At 44.3% G+C, this 24,119-nt stretch overlaps 3 protein-coding genes across 6 annotated transcripts in view; 1 reads left to right on the top strand and 2 right to left on the bottom strand.

Annotated features, from left to right (window-relative positions):
• Positions 1-47: 47 nt before the first annotated feature.
• Positions 48-7,463, bottom strand: stau1 (staufen double-stranded RNA binding protein 1). 2 transcript variants are annotated; one of them, XM_068712168.1, is made up of 15 exons: positions 7,218-7,463; positions 5,279-5,607; positions 4,929-5,050; positions 4,676-4,832; positions 4,395-4,551; positions 4,070-4,241; positions 3,883-3,978; positions 3,551-3,763; positions 3,325-3,468; positions 3,064-3,210; positions 2,882-2,957; positions 2,482-2,801; positions 2,270-2,392; positions 1,302-1,381; positions 48-839 (listed from the first exon to the last, which is right to left on the bottom strand). In XM_068712168.1, the coding sequence occupies exons 2-15, from the start codon at positions 5,469-5,471 to the stop codon at positions 752-754; spliced, it is 2,088 nt and encodes a 695-aa protein (XP_068568269.1). In that variant the 5' UTR covers positions 5,472-5,607; positions 7,218-7,463; the 3' UTR covers positions 48-751. The 2 variants fall into 2 exon arrangements, with proteins under 2 accessions (XP_068568269.1, XP_068568270.1); XM_068712169.1 differs by having other exon boundaries at positions 4,688-4,832.
• A 97-nt stretch (positions 7,464-7,560) lies between these two features.
• pbrm1l (polybromo 1, like) lies at positions 7,561-18,436 on the bottom strand. Of its 3 annotated transcripts, none has more exons than XM_068712165.1 (30): positions 18,288-18,436; positions 17,779-17,953; positions 17,593-17,690; positions 17,364-17,511; positions 17,123-17,272; positions 16,802-16,918; positions 16,651-16,719; positions 16,451-16,549; positions 16,276-16,361; positions 16,050-16,141; positions 15,745-15,961; positions 15,514-15,655; positions 15,256-15,341; positions 14,805-15,084; positions 14,594-14,696; positions 13,796-14,435; positions 13,061-13,275; positions 12,761-12,952; positions 12,429-12,586; positions 12,073-12,315; positions 11,434-11,579; positions 11,166-11,323; positions 10,869-11,052; positions 10,566-10,764; positions 10,271-10,469; positions 10,006-10,161; positions 9,190-9,351; positions 8,775-8,839; positions 8,354-8,558; positions 7,561-8,010 (listed from the first exon to the last, which is right to left on the bottom strand). In XM_068712165.1, exons 2-30 carry the CDS (start codon positions 17,917-17,919, stop codon positions 7,847-7,849), a joined length of 4,914 nt encoding a protein of 1,637 aa, XP_068568266.1. In that variant the 5' UTR covers positions 17,920-17,953; positions 18,288-18,436; the 3' UTR covers positions 7,561-7,846. The 3 variants fall into 3 exon arrangements, with proteins under 3 accessions (XP_068568266.1, XP_068568267.1, XP_068568268.1); XM_068712166.1 differs by having other exon boundaries at positions 17,788-17,953; XM_068712167.1 differs by having other exon boundaries at positions 10,090-10,161; positions 18,288-18,435.
• Positions 18,437-19,470: 1,034 nt separating this feature from the next.
• Positions 19,471-24,119, top strand: part of camk1a (calcium/calmodulin-dependent protein kinase Ia) — a 14,383-nt gene continuing 9,734 nt past the window's right edge. The window contains exons 1-2 of the mRNA XM_068712163.1: positions 19,471-19,593; positions 21,099-21,217. Of these exons, the coding sequence (XP_068568264.1) occupies positions 21,132-21,217 (86 nt within the window). The 5' untranslated portion in view covers positions 19,471-19,593; positions 21,099-21,131. The remainder of the gene's footprint in view (positions 19,594-21,098; positions 21,218-24,119) is intronic.

Raw genomic sequence — 24,119 nt, 5'->3', positions numbered from 1 at the left:
AACTTTTTTTTAATTTTCGTCAGGTGAAGAAAAAGACGAGCAAAGTCTTGGTTTTGTGCACGTCTGCACGTAAGTTTAATCACCATGGGGAGCGGAGAGAGGAGGGAGGCTGACACACACGGGGGAGGGAGTGGAAGTATCGACGCGACAGGGAAACGTCCCCCGTTCACACACGGCGGAGACAACTTCACATTACATCACACGCTACGTTTAGTCACAAATGCTTCCCAGCCCTACATGGTAATGTCAATAACACTTCGCTTTGTGGTCGTTGATGTAAAGCACTGTAGGAGAATCACGTCAGCTGCACCCTAGACAAAGAAGAGGTCCGAACCGTTAGATGAACTGAAGCGGGGGATGAAACATAAAAGACTTAAAAAAAAAAAAAAAAAAAAAAAAAAAAGAATTAGAAGGTCACACAAAGGAAAAAAAAAAAACAGAACAGAATTCACAGTTAATTGCTTCTTTTTTTTTGTTTCTCCACCCAGTAAAACCCCTCAACTCATTGACTAGGATGCAGCAACTTGTTCTACGAAAGCAACAAAAATAAATACTGTGTACAATTAAACAAGATCGAGCGGAGGAACCAATTTTTGTCCTTTCAATCTTGTTTAACCGTGAACATTTTTGGAAAGATGAATATGAAGAGTGGATGCTTTAGAGTCCACAGAAGCGTCCTGCAGCCTTCTAGAAACTAGTAACAGTGTCGGAGTTTTCTCGAGTGCTTTCACAGACAACCGAACCCGATCATCTAAACAGTGCCGTCCAGGGTCTGTGCCAATGTGCTTGAGTTCGCCTGTTTGAGGTGCAAGTCACCCTCCATGTCCTGCTTGCCACACCTGCAGAAAACAAGACGCATATAGTGTCACCGTTAACAAGTTAATCAGAAACCAAAATATTCATTTTAATGGCTGTGTTCGCGTGCACCAGTGTTAAATCATCTTAAATGTATTCGATTTAGTTTATAAATCCCATAGAAGTATTTATGTGTGCTGAATAAACCAAAAAAAACAAACAATATGCAAAACACCAAATCCATCCCCGTGTTGAACGCAGTTATTAAACAAAAGCCAAGCCTTTCGGTTTATATTCAGAAAACGAATAGATTATCTCCCAAGGTTCCCTGGGAAACATGCAGCACTTGGACAATTAGTAGAGCACAAGTGACAAAACAACATCTCCATTTTATGCCGATTGAAGTGATTAAATGAGGCATTTCTATTCTGATTGCTCATTATGGTTATTAGCAGAAAGGCTCATCGTAAACGCAGCTTTAAGGTTCGCCGTTCGTCTCAGCTTACCGAGAGACTGGTCCGTTTCCTGTCCTTTCACTTGACTGCTGGTCCCACTCCGAGAGCAACTTCAGTATATTCAACGCGGCCTGAGGAGGTGAGGAACGGCACAGGTTACTGCAGAGGTCAGCAAGAACGATCTGTGACCGTCCTCCATAAGATCCTGTTTAAATAAATAGGGCCCGTAAACTCTCCCCCCCCCCCCCCCCCCCCCCCACACACACACACACACACACACACACACACACACACACACACACACACACACACACACACACACACCTTAGAAGAACGATCCACTCGTCACTTTTATCACTGCTAATTATTTTTAAAGATGGTGTACGGCTGCAGCTATTGATTATTTTAGTATTATTTAGTAATAGAGATTCATTCCAATTAATGAATGGCATAAAAAAAAAAGAGTTTTGCTTTATTAATAATATTATCTGTCAATACTCAACTGCATGAAGCGCCAGATTGCATTCTGGGTTTTTCATCACAAAGTCAATATGAACCGTCATAAATTATGAATGTTATCCTTTCACGTGGTTATTGTCATCTATAGTGTTTATTTGCATAAAAACACAACAATTAAAACGATTAGGAAAATATATGATTGTATTTTTAATCGAATTAAAAAAAACAACATCTTAGCATTAGTAGTTTTAATGATGTATTATAAGCTGCTTAGCGCTAATGTTAGGACGTTAAACATGTCATAACTCACTCTCTAGAATCCAATTTATATTACTGTGAAAACATCTCCATCAAACAACTTCATATATTCAAGTTTATATTATTTTTTCTTTGCTTCGACATACTCTCACATTTCCAATTGTGTGTGTTCAGTCGTCTCTCCTCTGATAGCTGATAGAGTTCACACGCAACGTTATTCCTTGCCGGTTGTTAAAAGAGTATTAAACCGGAATGATGCATGTTGTAGCTTTTCTTTTCTTTTTTTTTTTTTTTAAACTCACCATATCATGACAGGATTCTACATCTTTCCCAATCCCATGACTGATGAGCGGCGGTTGGGAGGAGCAGTTAATGAGCGATACAAACTCATTTTTATTGTTTTTGGGAAAATCTTTGTATTCCACCTGCAAGCAAATAAGTCTTCATCAAATGCATCTTCACCCGTTTTTTAAGTCTTTAGAATTCACCACAGGAGAACATGCGATGGGTTTACCTGCAGGTTTTGCACCGATGAAAGGAAGCCGAGCTGTTCTGAAGGCCTGGTGAGGGGTCCGTGGGGAAGCTGGTTCAGGTTATTTTTGTTCTTTAGGATGGTCTCAGCAGTCGGTGACGTCCCCGCGTACAGCAGCTCGTTGGCGATCATGGCAGTGATTGTGGCCTTGCCTGGGTTGGGCGCAGCTCGACTGTAGTCCTTATTCTGGGGGGCTTGGAAGGCGCCGACTGCTTGAGCCACTTCGGGGACCATGGGCAGGATACCTGCAGGCAGCTGCTGGTGGCTCAAGTAAGGCAGGCGGAAGTCCTCCTCCTTGGAACCTTCAAAAATGGAAAAGCACATTTATTAGGCGGAAATAATTACACAAATATTTGAGTTCAGTAGCTCTATGCTCACTTACTCAATGTCACGTCCTCTACAGAGCCAGGCTCAAAAAAGGTCACTTTGCGCCCATCGCCAGGTTTTTTCACTGGGGTCTAAATATTAAAAAAAACAAAACAATATAGAAGGAATGAACGTTTGTCACAGATATCAAATCTTTCTCGTCTGCCATGTTTACCAGACGTGCTCGTGTCGCCGTACCTTTTCATCCGTTTTGAGTGCCGGTTTCGGGGGCTGAGGCTGAGGCACTTTATATCCCAAGAGCTCCAGCATTTTCTCCGCCGCGTTCCTCTTGGCCACCTTCTTGCTCGGTCCCATGCCTTCGGCAGTCTCGCCGCACACCGTCACCTGCGCCACGAAAACGTCCGGCGATCGCAGAGGAAAAGACAGGAATGGGTGAGAAAAATCGACAAGGAAAAGGGAAACGTAGACGTTTGCAGAAGTCCACGTTGACGGCATCACCTGCATGACGAACTCCCTGCGCCGAGGTAGACCTCTCTCCGTCACCATGCTGTACTCTGGCTCCTTCTCCTTCTTGGCCTGCTGGATCTGAGCCAGGCGGCTGATGGGATTCATTCCCTGGCCATATTCTGGGCTGGTCTGCAGCTATTGGCGTGACAAATGAACCGCTACTCAATGGAGAGTCTTTTAAGTTTGTACTGATTATACAGCTCACCGGTTGCCTTACCTTAATGATGGATTTTGTTTTCTTTTTGATGCGCGGCAGTGTCTTTTCCACACTGGGTATATGAGGTAGCCTCCTCAACTCCCCCAGCACTGCGGCTGCTGCAAGCTTCTTGGCAATTTTTTTACTCTTTCCTTCGCCCTCTCCAGTGAACTCCCCGACTGTGACGAGCACTATGAAACTCTTCATATGGGGCGGGCCTTCTTCCTTTAAAACCTGCAAAACAACAGAGACAAATCAGGATACAGAGGAGCATGTGGGTTCTATTATTATTATTATGCATATATGTCTACATATCACTGAACTGACGTGTTCCTATAAACTGCATAAATCACCTCAAAGTTGACAGGCAAGTTGCGTTTCAGTGCAATTTCAAACACTTGACTGATTTCTGATTTGTTGAGGTTCTCCTCCTCGGGCTCTCCGTTCATCTGTCCAGAGGAGAAGATTATTAAAGATTAAAATCGCACGATGTGCTTTCGAGCAATATATTTCATGCTGAGCTTGCGCTTCTTTTCTCACCACTGGCAACTGTTGCAATATTGGCTCCTTATGAAGCACTTTCAGGGCCTTGGCGGCAGCTTCGTGTTTGGCCAACTGCCGTGTGCGTCCCTTCCCAATGAACTGCTGGCCTCCGATGGAAAGCTCCATATGGTATATCATTGGTCCCACTGGAGGAAATGGGTAATAGTACCTGGACACACACACAACACAAATCAAATGGAAAAAAACTGTTTTTGTTTTTTTTTTCCATCTCAAAATCAAACTTCATGAAATATTCCATAATCAGAACAGAAATGGAAGAACGTCCTCTTTTTTTTATCATTTCCAAAATAAGGAAACTCACTGTTGCATAGAGCGCTGGTAAGGTCCTGGAGCCCGGACGTTGTAATTGAAGTTTGGCGGTCTCATCCCCGGATATGGGTCGATGGGTTTATACATAGGCTTTTTACCAAGCTTCATACATAGTGCATTTAACTCCATGGTGTGTGTCATGCCGTCTGCTGCAAGGCCAGCACAAAGAACACCAACAAAATAACTATACGTGAGAAAACTCTTTTCTGCTAAAGTGCTAACAAACATTAGAAAGAGAGCAACGGAGCCAGGTGGGGGGGGGGGTGAGCCCACCTGGGTTCTTGCCTGTGTTGCGGGGCGTCCTCATGGTGGGTTTGGGAAGCGTCGTCTCACTGAGGGCCGATGCTGCAGCAGAATGCTGGGCTTTTTTGATGCTGGTCCCCTCCGCCTCCCAGTGCTGATCTCCCAGTGTGAGCCGAACTGAGAAAATCTGACAGGAAATACAATAGATTGTCCGTCACTATGGCAACTTGTGACACCACACAACAGCATTGTTCGTCTGTAAAAGAAATGACTCTAAAAGTACCTTGGAGTGAGCTGGTCCTTGCTCACACAGCAGCTTATACTCCGGCTGAATCTTGTTGAAACGGGCTAACTCATTCACCAAACACATGGGGGTCTTCTCTTTAGGGTTTGCCATGTTAGATACTGTGACAAGGCAACAAATAAGATCCAAAACACTCACAACTAAGCATGATCATGAATACTAACACGGAGGGTTGCTCCTATTCAAAAAGTCTGTCACATACACAAAAGAGTCTTAAAAAAGAGGCGCAGGACATCGTGAACCTTTTAAAATAAGAAGCGCACAACCTGAAATATTTCAAATGACTATGGCATACAGACAGCCCTCCAGAAGATATGCACGCCACAAACCTGTGGTGGTGTTATAGGGAGTGGCTGAGCCTGCAGGGAGAGCGGAGCTCCTGATGGGCTGACTGGCGCTCTCCGAGGGTAGGGTGCCCGAGGAGCAGGGGATGCTGTAGCAAGGCTGTGGCTGCCCCAGCTGCAGGGGGGCGGAGGCAGCAGGCATGGGGCTAGCCGGACACTGAAACTGGAGCTGGGACATCTTCGTCGGCGTAGCTTAGTCAATCTTAGGCTGAGGTCGAGATGGTGGGGGGAGGGGGGGGGCTTTGTAGTGCAGCAATGGTGAATGCCGAAGTGGGAGGAACTGTTGACTGAGGAAGTCTGAATGTAAGCTCTGCCTGGGAAGTCAGGATATAAGATAAGTCACTAAGATGTGCCCATTTATACATATGAAGAAAATGACATCATTGGAGAGAGAAAAAAATGCACCATCACAGACACAGGAGCCTCCAGCAAAGTTGCCTGAACCACATTCACATGTATGGACAATTTAGTTTCTAAATTACTGGACTTGCATGTGTTTTGGATTGCGGGAGGGAAATCAATGAAGCGATGGAAAGAGCATGCAAAACCTGCAAAACCAGCTCCAGCTGGCTAACCTGAGCCAGCAGATGGCTTCTTGTTGTGCAGCAACACATACTAACCACCGAGCTTCTCAGGAAGCGTTTGCACCCTCAAACTGAACTTTACACCTTGAAAAGATACGTGTGGCACCTTTAATCGTCACAGTTGTTAAACTGAAAAAAGGCCCATGTGCTAAGAATATGTTGACTTACAAGATACAATAATCCACTGACATGGTTTTCTAGAGACTAGTAAAAAGTCCAGAAGGAAAAGCATAACAGATCTCTCATTATATGACAAACAGTAGCAGGATCCACTTCAATGAACATTCACATGTGTCTGTTGAGCTCTGGTTTCTGCACTGTTGTTATCGGTCAAAGTTACACAACAGGTCTATCCGTTTAGATTTATTCAACATATTTCATTATTATGAAGGAGGTCACGTTCTTTGTTTCACTGTGACTTTTACAGATTACCTCATTTACAACAAGTTACAAAAGATATGACAGCAGCGCGAGACAAGGTGACGACTCCAGTGACTTTACACGTTAGCATTGACTTAAATAAACGCACATCATGGGGTAGAGATCTGTGCAGCAGGGTGCCGACATTAAGCGAGGACAACCGGACAATGTAACGCGACGTGTTGACGGAGACAACCCCACGCTAGTCTGGTTGTCAACACAAACAACTTTGTGCTCATTGTGTTGCTCTTCACGAGGCGCACGGCTGGGAGGTGTCTGTCACAGTCTGGGTGTTGTGGGGCCATTGGAGCCTTCGCTCACTGCGATTTAAGTGCAATTAACTTATTTTACAACGCTTTTACAACACGCTACAAAATATTGGCAGTATAAATAAACGTACATGTTAGTAAAAAAGTCAGCTTCAATATGCCACGATGAACCAGCTAGCTAGCTAGCTAGCTGTAACAATATGGGGCTTAGTCGTCCTCACATCATTGGGCTTGTATAGTCCATAATGAGCAGACTGTCTGTGTGAAGACGTCTCTACAGCAGACATTACAGCTATGAAGACAACAAGCTGTACATAAAAGTAGGGCCGACAGGTAGCTTTGCAAAGCTTCCCCCAGAGGACCACGTTAGCCGACTAGCTCACTGGGTGCAGTGGCAGAGGGTGGACATAATGGGACCTCTGTAAAAAATGATCCTCCACACTTTACGGTAGCTCAACGGTTGCGGCAATGGTGTCTTCAGGAAGAAGCACTCGCGCCACATTAACGGCAGTACTTGACACTAGTTCACGAGCTAGTTAAACGTCTCATAACACACGGGGAGTCTGGGAAGAGCCGGTGAAATGGCTAGCTAGCTAACGTTAGCCAAACCCCCCCCTCCCCGACAAGTCACTGCCAAAAAATAAACCTCACCTCGTCGTTCCTTTCGTTCAGTTTTTAAGTTACTCCATAATACACGTTGGTTCACGACCGTTTGCTTTTGCTAATGGTCAGTTTTCTGTGTTGTTTGTATATCAAAATGCGGGCGGTGAGGAGGTGGACATTGGGAGAACAGGGCAAACACTAAAGAGAATGGCTCTGTCTAGATTCTCTCTTCGGGAAGTGACATCAACAGAGAGGAAGTACTTCCAAAATAATGCAGGATTATCTGGTGAAGAGATAGCACGATTTTCCATGTTATCATAAGTGCAACCGGGGCAGCACACGCGCACAAAGTCAGGCTTGTTGGAGACAAACGGTGGACACAGACAGAATGAACAGAAGTATTCAGAATTTTATTTTGATAGTATCAATAAGAGAAAAACAACAACACTGGTTTTGCAGCACACTTAATCCTGTGGTGTAAAAAAAAAAAAAAGAAAAAAAAAGAAAAGGAAATGCACACACAAATAACTATGAACCTCATTATGTCAGCTAATAAATATAAAATTGATCATGATTCACTATAAAATATTGCTTCTATTGTCTATCATCCTTCCTAAACTCCATAGCTTGAGGATAAGAGCAGTGGGTGAGCTGGCTATAGTGGTTGTTCCTACGAGTTACAGGTTGTATCCCTGACAGATGTTCAGAGAGTCTCTCAGCATCAGGTCACGCAGGCGCCACAGTGCATCCGCCATGGTGGTGTGGGCTCCTTTGCTCTTCAGCCAGTGTGCCGGCAGCCGGCTCTCCTGCTCTTTGGTCATGTAAGTGTCACGCCTTTGAGCTGGGATGGAAACACGGGGTTTAAGAAGTTATTCAACAGGAATATGGTGCTTATTCGTGTGAGGAGGATGATGTTAATCCTTTTGTTTAAGCGCACAAAGTCAAGAGGCACAAAAGCTGATTACGCTCAGTAAACAAATAATGCATTACTTTGCAGATTTATCTTTAAACAAATCTGCTTCTATTGTGTACTGTTCCTGATTTACATGTAAACAGTAATCATAGTTCCATTAACAGCAAAGATATTTACAACATACTTGTCTTGACTTAAAAAAACATAACTAGGTAGTAAGATCATTAAAACATTCATTGTGTGGGGGAAAAGAGGACTTAAGGAACACCACCTTTGAGCGTTTGGTCCCACTTGCTGACGGTGGTAGACTCTGAATTCAAGCCCTCGATGTACTTGAGGTAGGCCTCTGAGTGGAGCACCCTCTGGGTCTTTGGTGGTGGCGCCACAAACATGGGAGTGGTGGGCTGCAGGTGTGAGGGCGGGCCCTGTCCTGGATACGGTGGGGGAGCATGCGGTCCTGGGCTGAACATCCCGGGCTAAAACACAACAATGAAAATATACTTCTTTTGTTTAGCATGTGGACAACATGTGGAATATTAAATCCTAAGAATAATACCTAATTATAAGAATTTGACATAACCAGCAACATGGCTTTCATTTTTTTTTTTTATTTACACGTTCTTCAGTGAAAACGCAGCGTGACGGAATTTCATATTACGTAGACAAGTATGCGAACTGGGACTGGAGCTCACCTGTTGCATAAAGTTTCCTTGCGTAGGACTTCCTGCCATACCATTCATACCGGCGCCCATCATACCTGTTAAATGACAACATTTAGTTTCTGTGTGTAATAAACTGATTCAAACTCATCCTGAGGTTGCTTTATGTTAAGAACTACCAAAACGTTTAACAATGACTCGTGAAAATGTTACTTTTTGTACATCAGTTGAATACCAGTAGCGTGGTTTGTTTTCACATGAACTACATCTGTATATGTGGATCCTGTATCTATTTCACTTTGAGAGAGGTTGCTGGAGAGCAGAGCGCCAGGGCTGCTCGGTGAGTAGCTCAGGCGGTGCAGCCTGTGGACCAGGTAAACCCCTCCAGCAGGAGAGACACGACTGGATGGGACTACTGAGCGGGTGTGACTGGGACAGTGGACCTTACCCTGATGAGGCATGCCAGGGTACCCAGGCATACCTTGCTGGAGATGGTGATGAGGCAGGAGGGGCCCCCCTGCAGGGTGAGGTAGCATTGTGGCCACACTCAACAAGCCCTCATGGGGGCCCTGCATGGGCATATAAGGTGGGCCGTAAGCTCCCATCATGCCTTTAGGAAGAGGGCAAGGAGAGGACAACAACATATTCATGCATAAGTGACATGCGGCTGACTCTATGATAACATGCACTACTACTGCACACTGTGGCCCCTTTCACACATGCACCTTCAGCTACACATGCTCTTGTAATTATGTTTGCTCAGGAGTGGTTAGACAGTGACAAATGTACAAGTACAACTCTAATGGACTGGCGAGATGTTACAATTTTCTCATTTGCTTACAAAAAAGTCTTTCTTATCCAGGACAGCCATGTAATGTCACAGGAGACTTGCCGCTGACTTTTGCTGCATTAACAACTGGACCTGATGACGCTAAAGGTTCAGTGTGCGTAAGGGGCAGAAAATACAAAACGGGTCTGAGGATGTTAGCAGGCGAAACAAGCAGCTAAAGTTAAATGGAAATGTTTAAAAAGTTATTCATGGTTACAAATAAATCATGCAGTCAATGTCATGCATTTCCTGATGTGAAGCTAGTAAAAAATAAATATAAATAAAATATGAAAAAAGCAGCAAAAGAAGAGTAGTTTTTAAGATAAATACGTTTAACATGTTAGAAATATAAGAGGATTACGGTTTTCAACAGTCCAGCCTCATTTCCCTGCTGCCTTGTTGTCAAACACTCGTGCTGCCTCTGAGAGGGGTTACCTGACACAGGTGTCATGGTCTGGTTTATCATTCCCATAGTGCTAGGCGAAGGCACCACCCCCATCAGTGACCCTACGGGGGTACCTGCTCTTGGGGACGCTTGCTTCTGAGGTGGTCTGTCGCGCTCTTGTTGATCCACTATTTTGGCTGCACGTTCTGAAAAACAAAGACAATAATTGCCGTCTTGACTTCCGTTCACATCGGCGCACTTTCTCACACTCACACACACACACACACACACACACCGCAAACTGCTTCTTCTCACCTTCATATTCAGCTTTCTTGGTGGCCTCAAGGTTCCTCCACTCGGTGCCCACGAGTCGACTCAGCTCCCCGAAGGAGAAGTCTGGGTGTCGAGCTTTGATGACCGCTCGCATTTCACTGCTGAACAAGATGTAGCCGCTCATGTTGATCTTCCTCTTGGCTCCTTCCTTCTTAGATAAGCCCTTTACCTTCGGAGTGGACTTCATGGAAAAAAACAACAAAAAAAGTTTGTTTTAATTGGATATTAGAATCCTTTTGGACACAAGTTTGTGTGCTTCTTGGAGACGTATGGGTACCTGAGGAGTGTATGGCATGGTGTCCGTATCGCTTGCAAGAGGGGTTTGCATCTGAGGCATAGACGGCGTCTGTGGAGCCTCGTCGTCGTCGTCCATGTCTTCCATATCGTCATCCTCTACGTCTGCCAGCTTGACCTCGAGCTCATTGATCTTCTTGTCCAAAAAGGGCGACGCTTCCTTCTGTGGCACCATCAATTTCCTACGCGGGATTACCGGCACGAGAGAGAAAACAGACTGGAAATCAAGGGCTGGGGCGAGAAAACGGCTTTGAATCCGAAACGCTGCTCTGCTTGACTGACCGACCTGAAATAGTAGATCTCCTCCTCCACCACTTTGGAAGAGTACGAGAAGCGTTTCAGGCCCTTGAACTTTTTCATCTGCTTTTCTGTGTCGATATAGCGGCTCTCGCACAGCAGCACGTCCTCTTCTGAAACCTCGGTAGATCTGCACGACAGGTATTCCTTAAAGGAGGACACCATGCATTTGCCTGGAGAGCAGAGGGTTAGAGTAAAAAAACGTGTTATCTCGCTGCCAGATATCTTAACTCTTCCCTTCAGTGGATTAACTGTGATGCGTGAACAGAGGTTATTAAAGCAGAACCTGTGACGCAGGTAATGGGCAAGGTCTCCTCCAGATGGCTCAGGAACACTTCTCTCTTGTAGAACATCTTCGTGGGCTCGTGCTCCGTCTCCTCCGGGTGAATAAAGATGGGCCCAAAGAAGAAAGGAGTTCCATTCTGAACCCACAGCTTCTCTATCCTGCAGCCCAGTGAAGAGAGCCACGTCACCAATAGTTAATAACTCAATAATAACTATAATAATAAGAGGCCTTCTTACACTAAAGAGGCAACAAAAACACTTTCACACACCTGGCAACCCGGGGCTTTGACAGACCATGTGACTGGATGTAGACACAGTCTCCCACTTTAAACCACATGTTGTTGTAGTGGAGTTGTTCATAGTGCCGACAGCCGGGATCAGCTCCACTCATCTCCGTGGGGACATCCTCTCTCTCCTAAACGCGGACACACAGATGACTTCGCGTGTTATTTATATTGAGACAAATAAGACTTTTATACCTTTGAAGTAACTCCTCTGCCACCGCTCTGAGTTAATGAATCCCCTGTGGTCGACCAGCTGACAGCGTTCTTGCTTGGCAACAATATACTGTTTCCTTAACACCGAAGCACACTAGAGGAGTAGTGTCCTTATTCTGGAGGCCTTTTGGGATCAGGCCAAAGCTAACTCAATACTGAAGTCTGGTGTGTCCCCCGGTATCTGTACCTATAATTTGTCTTTGTTGTGTCCTTTTATTTGGTTCTACAATGACACACTTTCCATAAATGTAAAATCAGAAGGGCTCACACACAATCATAAGCAGCTCAGAGGCAGATCAGGTCCTCGTCAAGGACATAAATTAATCTATTTTATCGTTGGGTCGGAAATAAAGAAAAATCCAACAATACAACAAATGAGTCATAAGCCTAGAAAACACGATGTCACCTCACCTTGTCAATAAAGCCTCCGCTGCCTGCATATGAAACGGTCAGTTTGTCGTAGTCCGGCTTGGCAAACATGGAAGCAACGCGGACGACGGGCAGCGGCACGTCCCGGGAGACGAGCTTCAAAGCGCTCACGGGTACGGCCCAGATCTTGATCTTCTTGAACGACTTGTTCCTGCCGGCGTAGCGAGACTCACAGACGTAGACGTCCTCTGCCCTGTAGCCCTCGGGTTGCATTTTGAAATAATCCTACAGAGACCGGGAACAAAAAGACACGATAAGTCGAACAGATCCTCGAGTCAAAAAAAAAAAAAAAAAAAAAAATGTTTTCTGTGTGTTAGAAGTTCCGTAGAAGGTCTTACCTTCACAAACAAGACCACACATTTGCCCAGAACTTTGCTGATGGACAATTTGTTGTAGTAGTCACTCTTGAAGACCTCCTTCTCCAGAAACTTGCGTGTCGCCAAGTGGAAGGTTTCACTTGGCCTGTAGAACCAGCAGCCGTAGAGCCACTTCCCACCTTCACACACACACACACACACACAAATTAATATATATGAACAAAGAAAGATGAAATTTAAGAAAATAAAAACATCTATTAGCTGTTTATGACTATGTCTATGATAGAGTTTGCATAAACGATGTCCGAATTGTGGCCAACTGATAATGATTTTGAATGATTTTAGTGCGTTACCTGCTTCATCCTCCCACAGGCGTTCGATACAGACAATGTGTGGCTTCAGGTTGGGCTCCGACGGCTCCACATAGACGAAGTCTCCCACATGGTAGGTGACGTTCTCAAAGCTGCAGTCCTGGCTGTAGACGCGCTCTGACTCAGACTCCGACTGACACGACTCTCCTGGCAGGTCCTCGGCTTTCTCCCCCTCTTCAGATGAGAAACGCATCATGATTTGAAATTGATACCACACACACAAACAATTTAATACATTAGTAATACCCGCTTAATAAGCCACGTGTGTTCATGCACACTCACCTTTGTGCTGCTCCTCCTCAGTCTTTAGCTTGTCCTCCTCGATCTCTTTGGGAATTTTCTCCCTCTTTTCCTGCTCCACGTCGCTGTGCAGGTGTTTGGACGTGTAGTTGAGTGAAGTGGACTGCAGAATCTCTCCGTTCTTGCATAGCTCATCCCTGATCTTAATAAAAAACTGCTGTAGCTCCACCGCATCCTCAAATATCTCAGAGTCAGTCCTGCAAATGCAAAAAAAAAAGAAAGAAAAAAGGACAATACATAATCACTTTTCAACACAGTGCAGCTGTTTAATAGAGAATATTACACTGTTTTAGCTAAATAATGAAATCGGCGTTTAATCCTGAACAGTTAACGAGTTCAACAAAATCTCGTTAAATGTTGACTTCTAAATTTGGACCAAATCCACCAACTGGACATCATAAGATCACATGATAGCATCCAGATTATGTTTGTCAACAGTAAAACTAAAGAAAATGTGCTCTTGAAGTTAGCATAAGCATAAGTAATATGCAAGTCAGCATATTACAATGTACAGACGCTGCTAAAATATATAGCCACCTATATAAATATATAGGTGGGGCTGTCAGCGGATGCTTATCGTTAAATTGTATTAATCAAAAACTTTGTAATAAGGATTGTAGTCATTCTGGTATTTTACAGTTTTACAGGAATCTAACAAAAACACCATTTCAGTTTAATATATAACCTGAGAAAGACTTTTAAAATAAGCGGATGTACCTGTGGAGCCTCCTTGCCTTCTCCAACACTTCGAACATGTGTTCCTGGAAGACATCCAGCCTCCTGTAGTGGCCTCGGTCCACGTTCATCCTGATGACGTCAAAGTTTTGCGGTGGTTTTTCGGGGGCGGCCGGATCCACGGCGGGGATCTCGGCCAGGGAGTCGCTGTAGCACCGGCCCTCTTCGTCCTGGTGGCCCAGCACGGACACAAACAGGTTCCTGATCAGCTCTCGCACCAGGTGTCCCACATTAGGAGGTCCGGAGTCCTCGCCTCCCTCCTGCTGCTTGCGTGTCTCCAGCAGCACCCGGTGCAGCACCAGAGCGTCCCGATAGATCAGAGACTCGGGCTCATTGTAAATGCAGGCGTTGTTGAACATGACGGCGAAATCCTCCACCAGGGCTTCGACGTCTTGGTAGCGACCGCCCGCCATGTGGCTTCGGAGGCGCTCCATGTCGATGGGTCTCTTGATGGTGGCGTAGTAGTCGGGCAACTCGGCGCGAGACGGCAGGCGAAGAAAGATTGTGCTGAGGCGCCGACCTCGGCGGTCGGTGAAGTTTCGCACGGCGTCGTAGAGCTCGTTTAACCTCTGCTGAAGAGGGGTGAGGTATTTGGACTTCTTTGGAGAAACGCCACTCTTTCCTGGATACAGAAATACAGATTCGACAGAATTGTAAAAATCCGAAATTAAAGCCTAGAAACAGCTGCGCCAACAGCAACACCAGCAGCACTGAATCAAGTACAGTATCTGATTTTGAATGGGCTAAAACATGGAAAGATACTAATATGATCAAACTTACTTAGTTTCAGTTTGGGAGATCCCACATCTTCTTCAGGAAAAGGTCCCAACTCCTTACGCTTGTCCTTCAGTATCTTCTCCAGAATATCAGCATCATTATACACCTACATTGATGCCCCACCCCCCAAAAATTGTGAGTATCAGAAAAACTTGTTTTTTGCAAAAACAGCAAAGATTAACATTGCCTATTTCAAACTGTATGCGCCGTGTACCTGAGACCCCTCCTCGTTGTAATGACGGGCATTTCGGAACATCAACTTCATGTCGTCCATGTAAGCGTCCTCCGTCACGTAGCGCTCACTGCGGACGTTGTGCTCGATGGTCTTCAGGTCCATCGGCTCGAGGATGACTTTGTAGTAGTCCGGATAGTCCTTCTTGGACGGCTTGACCATAAACAGATCACAAAGACGGCGATTGGTGCCCGCCTCCCTCGCCTCGGTCACGGCCTCGTATAAGGCCTTCATTCTGTTCTTTTTCACGTTTTTCTTGTGGCTTCAAAAAGAATCAAAAGTAGAATATGAATGAGCTTGGCTGGCAACAAAGCTGTATTTGTATTTGTTGTTAGCTAGCAAACTACAGATTCTTATTTTTTTTTTTTAAGAGAAATAGCAATGGATCTACAAATCGTTAAAAATCTGAAGGGAGAGAGAAAACCCCGCTCACCTTTTCCTCTTGATGCTGCCGGTATCAGATGACAGAATGCTGTCTCCGTCCTCATCGTCCCTCCTCACAAGTTCCCTCTTCTTCGCCTGTACCAACAGACAGGTGGACATGTCAGAAGACAAATACACTCATTTCTGCAAGACGCTTCATTTGTCGTTTCAAATTACGGCTGATTACTTTCATTCTTGGCCTCACTAGAGTTACAAAACACATGCTGGTGTCAGCAAAAAAACAAAAAAAAACAGCAAGGGTCCTTACCTGCAAGATCTGCTGAAGCCTAAATGCCCGTTTGTAAATGCTTGAGTTAGGCATGTTGTAGCGCTTTGCATTCTCAAACATCAGAATGAGGTCAGCATCCATCTGCTCCACACTTTCATACTCGCAGTTCTTCATTTTTGCCCTTAAGAACAAGCGAACGGTTATTAAGGACTTGCTGATCTGTCAGATTCTGCCTCTCAACACGATATCCGCCGAGTCATCATTCCTTACCGGATCTGCTGCAGGGCGATGGGTTGCTTGATCTGCTGATAGTAGTCAGGGTATTCCCTGCGAGAGGGCAGGTGCTGGAAAGGCTCAGAGAAGACTTGGCCCTGGTTGTTCCTGGCACCCCTCACGGCTTCATACAGCTGGAAGATCGGGTTGCTCATCTCCATGCTAGAACTCTGACTCTCAGCCTCTGACTCTCCCTCGTCGTAGCAGACGGAGCCTGTGAACATTTACACAGTGAACTATTATTTGACTTTTTCCAAACACAAGGTAGATTTCTCTGCGAGCCTGAAGCGCTGATAATTTACCAGAGAGCACCGGGTCGTCCTCACTCTCCGAACCATAGTGGAGCGCTACGCTGACGCCAGAAACTCGATCCCCCTGGCCGGACCTGCGATTTCTAAATAGTAACAGTAAATACAGAAAGACATAAACCGTGTAGACGTTGTTTTTCTTTCTGAGAATAAATTGCTGGTTTGCGTTTGAGACAAAAATAAAACACAAAATAGAAATGTCTTGATTGTCATTTAATACCTGATGCGAAGACTAGATTTAGTGGGTTCAGCGTGTTCAAGCTCAGTCTTCCGCTGGATGAAGATTTTCTTTATGGTGTTAGCGTCCTATACAATAAAAGAAAGAGAACAATTGTTAATATTTGGGATGTTACATCTTGTAAAAAATAAAATAAAATCAAGAAAAAGGAGTTTACCTTAAAAACCTGAGATCCTGGTTCATTGTACGTTTTGGCATTTTTGGCCATCAGGTCGACGTCCTTGGCCATCGCATTGACACTTTTATAGTATCCAATCTATGCAAATAACATGCATTAGTGCCGACTATTAAAACAAACACCGTGAAGTTCTGAAATCTGTGATTTTTAAGACGCATGACAAAGCGATCAGTCGCTACCTGTATTCTTTGAGCGATCGTTCTCAGATCTATCGGCTCCTTTATGATGGCATAGTAGTCTGGGTAATGCTGGGAAAGACAGACAGGCCTGTAAATGTCAAGAATTTACGATTCACAATTTCAAGGCTATAAAGACTCTTTAAGGACTTACCACTTTGGAAGGCAATTTCTGGAACAGTTCGCTGACATGACGCCCTGAGGGATCAGCGTGTGACACTAAAGCCTCCAGGAGTTGCTCAAACAATTCCTTCAAATTGCCAGTTGAGGTCTAAAAGATAGATTTGCATAAATTGGTTCTTTGGAAATAGTTACGCGTTACAACAAACATGAATTTCCACGAAAAGCATTAATCTAATCAATGCAAAAACACCTCCAACATGCATTTTTAGTGATGTTACACACTTCAGTTAAACTCACAGGTGACAGTCAGTGAGGCGAGGCAACTCAACAACACATCTAAAGAGGAACTGACCTCATCTTCGGTTGACATTCCTGGATTATCCATCATATCATCACCATCCTCATCATCCTCGTCTCCGTCCCCCGGTTGCACAAACTCGTTCCTCGTTTGCAAATATACTCCCCACAGCTTGCATGCAGCTTGATACTCCTCAGTGTCACTCTGAGTTGTTGAACAGGAAAGGAAACATGTACATTAAAAAGTGTTCCATTACACTATATTACAGTGACAGATATACTCCCAGAGTACTTACCTTGTAGAATGATTTGGCATTGTTGAACATGAGCTGGAAATCTGCAGTAAGCTGCTCCACATCATTATAATCTTCTGACTTCAGTTTGTACTGAATTTTTGTCATATCAATAGGCTGGGACACCGCTTCATAATAATCAGGCTGATTCCTGAAAAAGAACGAGAGTAATCAGGCTCCACTGTAATCGCCGTAATGTTACGCTCCACGCTGGCCTTTTGTGTTGCAATACCTTCTCTTTGGTACCCTTTGGAAAACTTCACTAAGTTGCCTCCCTTGGTCGTCCTTGTGGTCCCTGACAGCATTGAACAGCTCATGGCATACAGCAATCTGAAGGGAACGAGTCGTGGAAATGAAAAACGTGTTCACACATTCAAACATATTAGTTGTGGTATTAGCATAAACCAAGTGAATTTACTGTATCTACAGGAGGAACATTTGAGATTCTTCTTCTTTTTCTGCCACTTCCAGGTGTAGAGGAGGCATCGTCCAGGTCACCGCCTCCACTGACGCTGCTGGAGGGGGAAGTCGCCCTTCTCCTCTTGGAGCTCGCTGACATCGCTGGCTTGTTTAACAACAGGCTAGCCCGCTAGCTGCAAACAGAGGTTAAAGTTATTGTGGACTTTAGTACGATTGACACGCGATTAATTCCAGTTAAAGGGAACATTAGTCGTGCATTACGCTATTCACATCGAGGCTAAAACGGAAACAAGAGCAAACACAACCAGCTAGCGTTAGCACCGCTTGGATGTATGAAACAAAGCAAAGAGACGAGCGGCTGTTAGCAACCTATGTTAGCATGTTATCGTATCTTGCTTGCCGCTTTTCTAACAATGCAGCCAAGTTAAATATTCTAACGTTACCAGAAAACACATGCAAGATGGGATGATTAAACATATAAACTGAACTTTAGAAAGCAAAACTTACCCAAAACGAAGCAAAGTTCGCCGTAGTTCCCTGAGCAAAAATGTGTAACGGCTAGCTAGCTAGTGTTATTTGAAAACTTCTGCTGCCCGGAAGTCGAGGTTGTTTTGCGTTTGTGTGTAGAGAAGGAACGCGCCACAGGAAACAGTGCTGCCCCTTCAGGGCAGGAGTAGTAATACACCCAATGTTGTGGATACACAACACAATCTAGTTTTTAAACGTTTTTGTGTACACGTGTGTCAATAAATGCACCTGCTAAGGTGATCGATCAGAATCTAAATCAGAGTATTCACTGCGTGTGTTTGTCTGCTTGGAGAGTGGGATGAAGGTAGATGGTTTTTGGGGATGGAGTTGCAGAAACGATCTGTGTTTACAGCATTCACCATGAGAATAACAGAGAAACACAAGGAACACACAAGATGCATATTCAAGGTTATCCATCAATGTCCTGTTTGAAAACAGCTTGTGGACAATTATACAGAGGTTGGCAAAATAACATGGAACACATTGCAAATGTGTTGCTAAATCAAAGAGCACAGCAAAAAAAAAAAAAAAAAACTTCCTTAGAACTTTTCATATGACTGTAAGAGAGATGGTGAATATACCTTTTTGTATTGTTTCGTGCTAAATGCAGTTCTTTTGACCACTTAACAGTAGGCCTCTGCTGTATCTGTGACCTGTGGTGGTCAACATCCAGGTGGTCTTGAGGAGCGAGTGTGCCGGTGTTGACGCTGTGTGAGAGCGAAGCGGGGCGTTGCCTCGGAATTAGTGGGAAATCCGAGGTTTACTTCTCTGCGAGTGCACACTGGGCCTATTTGTTTAAACCACATTGATATTTTTTTTTTAAGTAGCCTATAAAAAGACTTGCATTCAAACAGGCCTCGTGTGTGCTCTGTCCGTGCTGTGCGATGATAGGCTCATAGGCTACATTATCCACAGTGACACGTTCCGCCTGTTTCTCAAAGCCTCTAAAATTGTCCGCACACTTCTGCCACCACAGCGGGAGCGTTTATTGACTGCGCCGCGTGAAGCTTTCTGAATGTTAAAAAAAAAAAAATGAAAATAAAATAAACGCTGTTCACAAATGACAGACAGTGGGCTCGACTCTCATGAGGTGAAGCGCAGATCACGTTGTTCACAGAACAAGTGAGTGATTTTTTTTTTTTTTTCTCTCTCTCTGCTGCACTACGTCCACAGACGTCTGCTTTTTCTTGACGTCAGGAGAAGTCTGAGCGCTGCGCACAAGCACAGCAACCAGAACGCTCCCAGAGGGAAGGAGAACACATCACAGCCACAGATCGCAATTTAGGTACGTCTCTTTTTTCTTTTTCTTTTTTAACAGTCATATATTCACCGAAATGTTATTATCGATCGTGCGTTTTTTTTTTTTTTCTGTCGGCAGTAAAACTTGTAAAGCTGTATGTGTGCGCCTCCGTGTCGCATGCCTGCAGCCTCCTGATTTAACCCAAAGATGCTGCCTTCCTCTGACTGCCATACCCTTGAGCGCTGCAGCAGGCTTACGCTTCGCACACCCACACCGCCTTTTTTTTTCTTCTTCTCCCTCTCTCGCATGATCACCAACACGAAAGTGGGACTCATTTTCAGCATTGCAGACCGATCGCACCGGCAGAACGTTTTAATTCCCATTCAACCCCCTGCTTGCCATTCACGCCCTGCAGCCCTAACGCAGAGCAGGTTACCCAATGTTTTCTCAGTGGAACGCAGCTTCCATTTCACCTGGGCTCTCGCAATTGTAGATTTGTCTTCTTCTTCTTTAGAGCAACCTTATCGTTTTAAAGCTTCAGATGTTATATATAGCACAGGTCCCCCAGCTGGTATCTCTACTGACCATGCGTTTGTTTTTGCGGCGGTGCACGGTCCCTTCCTTGCGACTGTATCTGCTGCACTGTTTGCCCTACTTTCTGTTATTCGTTGCTATTCATTGTTGTTTAGCCGGTTGTCAGCAAAGCAAGCTGTATAGTTGTTGTGGGTTGAAGCTTTTTTTTTTGGTAATCATATTATCTTTCCAGTGTGCAGGTTTATTTTTGTCGTTCATATGCATGTTTTTGTTCTTATTCATTCATTATTATACTTGACATTTTGCGCAGGCATATCAAAGTTTACTCACATTCATCCTGGCTTATGTCTCTAAAACATAAGAGACTGCATTAAGAGACCGGGTCCACAGCTTCAGTGTTTTCTTTTACTTTGATTTGACATGTCAGCTTATAATCAGTCATCATGCATATACGAAAAAAAAAAAACGACTAACTTGTCTTCTTGACATTGAGTTCAATCAAACTCGCTGCAATAACATGAGCACTTAATCAGGGAAATCCCTGGTTTCTTAATGACTTCAGTTGAATATTCAGTCAGCCGAACTGTAACGGAGATATTGAACTGATATTGAAGCACAATCTATTATGCAGCCTGAATATTCCTAATTAAGTACCTTATACGGTTCAAGAGTTGAGTGCCCATTGATTGTCATATTTCAAATCGTAGCTATTATTTCGCCGCTGTGCGCTGGAATGATGTTGGTAATAGAGACGGCATCAGAGGGTGGTTCAAAAACGTACGACAGCATGTTACGAAACCATGTTTCCGTTGAGGATCGTTTTGTCCTTAACACTTTAAAAGTCCAAACGGTGAATCATTGGGTGGATTTAACGCAATCCTCCTGATCAGAGACGTATCTTGACTTGATTACACACGCAGTGGGGTCAAAACGTAATTGTACATTCTCTGAGTCGACTACATTTTTTTTTTTTTTTGTGCGTGTTTTTTGATTCTGTCCTTTTTTCGCCCCCATAGCTGTAGCGTGGCGATTCCGATCAGCGTTGTAGGATGCCTCTCGGAGAGGATGGAAATGGATGGAAAAAGAAGACATCAGACATCAAAGAACATTACGACTTCAAAGAAGTGCTGGGAACGTAAGTAGTTTAGTGCCGTCGTCAGGTCAAGACTTGACCCAAGACCCTCAATGGTCCCAAACATCTCAGCTGTCCCTCTAGAAATGTGACAGACGTTTTGGACGCGCCTGTCACTTCTGCCTATTTCGACTCAGACTTGTCTTGTTCTTGGCCGCCGTTGAACGCTGACTCAACTATTTCCCATTTGTCGAGAAGTATTTCAAAGACGCATTTCTTTCTCTCGGCCGGTTTGACTTTCCTCTGAGCTGTGCAGAAACATTTGAAATGGATTCAAGTTTTTATGGGTTGACTGTTCAGAGGCAATGCAAAGTAAATAGCAGAGTATAAAATAACAAAAGCAATAATAACCTTACTTAATCTAGTTTTGGAAGCAGTTCATATATTTCCACGTTGTTGGTCTTAGTTATATAACCGCCATAACTGTGAGGGGATCATGAGCTTTAGGTAGTCTGGCCTTCGTGTTAGCTCTGACTTGGTTGTTGTCAGGAGAGATGTTGTCAGTGACAAACTAGTGAAAGCTCATGTTTCATCCTACTTGCCCTACAACTAAATTATAACTACATTTCTTATCGTCCACAAGTTATAAGCATACGAATAACACCACTAAACTTAATGAAACCTGCAATATCCTAATATAACCTGTCTATGCTGAATATGTAAGAGTCAGCTGCACCTTCCTCTCAAGGATCAAGAGCACATGTATGCTCATGGCAAAAGAAAAGATTACATAAACCCGTTTTTGCAGATTTCTCTGAAAAAACGTTTCAAAAAAATTCAACTCCTCACCTACGTGTGTGATGTGGCCTGGTGGCAACCTCTTTCTATTGTTTGTAGTGTGGAATCTATAAAGTAGATCACATTTACATACAACTTTAAATAAACGCACATTCATTCTGTTATAAGTTGCTAAATTAATCTCCAACCAGCAGGGAAAAGGTTGCCTTGTAATGATGAGGGCTGGACTCACACAGACCTGTGACTGCACTTCCCAGGGGGGGGGGGGGGCACACAACTTAGCCCAGATGGTCAGGGGTCAGGCTGCCCCCCCCTCCCCCCCCCTCCCAGACTGAGTAGAAGTGACCTACCACACGTCCACCTGTGATGACACGACTTTGCCATATGGACTGTGTTTGTTTTATATCTTCTTGGAATCACACCTGCTTCCCCAAGAGAGGCTAGCAGCAGATTTCAATGACTGTGCAACTCTGGTTCACGTCCAAAAACAAGTGAAATAGCGGTGGGTTGGCGGTGAGGCTGTCTGGTTACGTCGAGTGCTGTAGGAGGACATCAAATGAGATTCCATCGGTCTCATATGTCTCAAGTCTTAGAGCTGCGCATGCTAGAAGCAATGCGCTTTGACTAGCAGACAGTTTATCAGAGAACACACGACTGCTGCTAGATGCTGATAACTGCTGTTATGAATCCATGCAGACTCACAGGAACTTCAAACAGTGATTGTAATTTGAAGTATAATATGAAGGGTTATGTAACAAGGTTTGAAAGAGTGAACTGCTAGGATAGCCAGTCCCTGATTTCTTAATAAAGATGCTGGGGGGGGGAAGCTGTAGTAATATTCTTTCCCTCCTGTCACCATAGCTGGACCTGGCACAGGGCAGAATTAATGTGTTGACGGAAAGCTCCTTATGCTCGAAAGAGAAGATTACAGAGGAGCTTCATCCAGGAATTCAGTGCACAAAGTTTAATTGATTTATGTTGAAATATAAAATCCAGATCCAGCTAATCCTCACAGTTCTACCTCTGTTTGGAGTCCACTTCAGGACAAGCTGTCCTAGGGTTAGCAGATTAAAACAACCCCCCCCCCCCGCGCTACAGATATCATTGTCTGTCAACCTTTGGGTGCATCACCTTTCTCTTGTCATTTACCATATTACCATATGATTAAATCATCCTGTGTACAGCTCCGATTAAACTCTCTAGAACTAGTCAGTATGGAGCCATACATCTGTCACAAAAGTGAAATCAAGAGAAATCCCCACAAGCTGGCAGCTTGTTGGACAGAAATGAAGAGCATGGGGGGGGGGGGGCAGTTTATGAATTGATATCAGACCCCAAAATATAGCAGGAAAAACTGCAAAGGTGCACAAAGGACAAAGGTGCTTACATGTGAGATTGGGAGCATTTTTTTAATTTTTTTTTATTGCCTCTTAACTGCTCTCAACCGATGTCTCGCAGCTAATGGTTGTGCGCAAAACGTGCTGACAGAGCTAACAGGGCGGCTGCTTCCACGGCAAATCCGTCAGATGCCGTAGCTCGGCTTACAAGAGCGACTTCGCACTCTGCTCAGGTAGACATTGCTCCACGGCATCTTTAAATAGCAGATAGTTACCCGCTACAGTAATGCTCCGAATCCAGTAAATTGCACCTTTAAACATCCACAGCAGAGTTCTTCTGATGTGAGAATATGGTCGGCCTTTGTGAACTTGTCTGCCAACTTAAACTAATGAGCTCAAAACAACTAAACCGGCAGAGAGCTGCAGAGTTTGGTTGTGATTCTCAGTAAGAGCAGCAGTTTCCGGCACTCCTTTCTTAAAAGGCTATTTCATCGACTGTTAGAATACTCTTTCTTGAATTTGAAAAATTTGAGTTTTAACATCGAATCGGAAATAATTCAGAGACAGATGTTAGGCCAAGGATAGATAGTTGAATTTTGTACTCAGAAACAAAGCATAAGAATGGTGCCCTTAAAAAAAAAAAAAAGAAACAAGATATAAGAAGACATGGGGAGGTGAGTTTTAAAATGTGTAGGAGCATGAACACTGTGACGAGTACTTATCACTGTTGGAAAGCTCTCATGCTGGTTGTTTACAGAGAAGAGCAGAGGAGTTAAGAGGTTTGACCCACGCATGACTTTAGTAGAGTAGATGGAAACGTGAATGATCCA

The sequence above is a fragment of the Cebidichthys violaceus genome, unplaced genomic scaffold (assembly GCF_023349555.1).
Source record: "Cebidichthys violaceus isolate CVI_PGR_0920_01 unplaced genomic scaffold, fCebVio1.0.p SCAF_17, whole genome shotgun sequence".
NCBI lineage: Eukaryota > Metazoa > Chordata > Actinopteri > Perciformes > Stichaeidae > Cebidichthys > Cebidichthys violaceus.
This window is presented reverse-complemented; position numbering and strand designations above follow the sequence as displayed.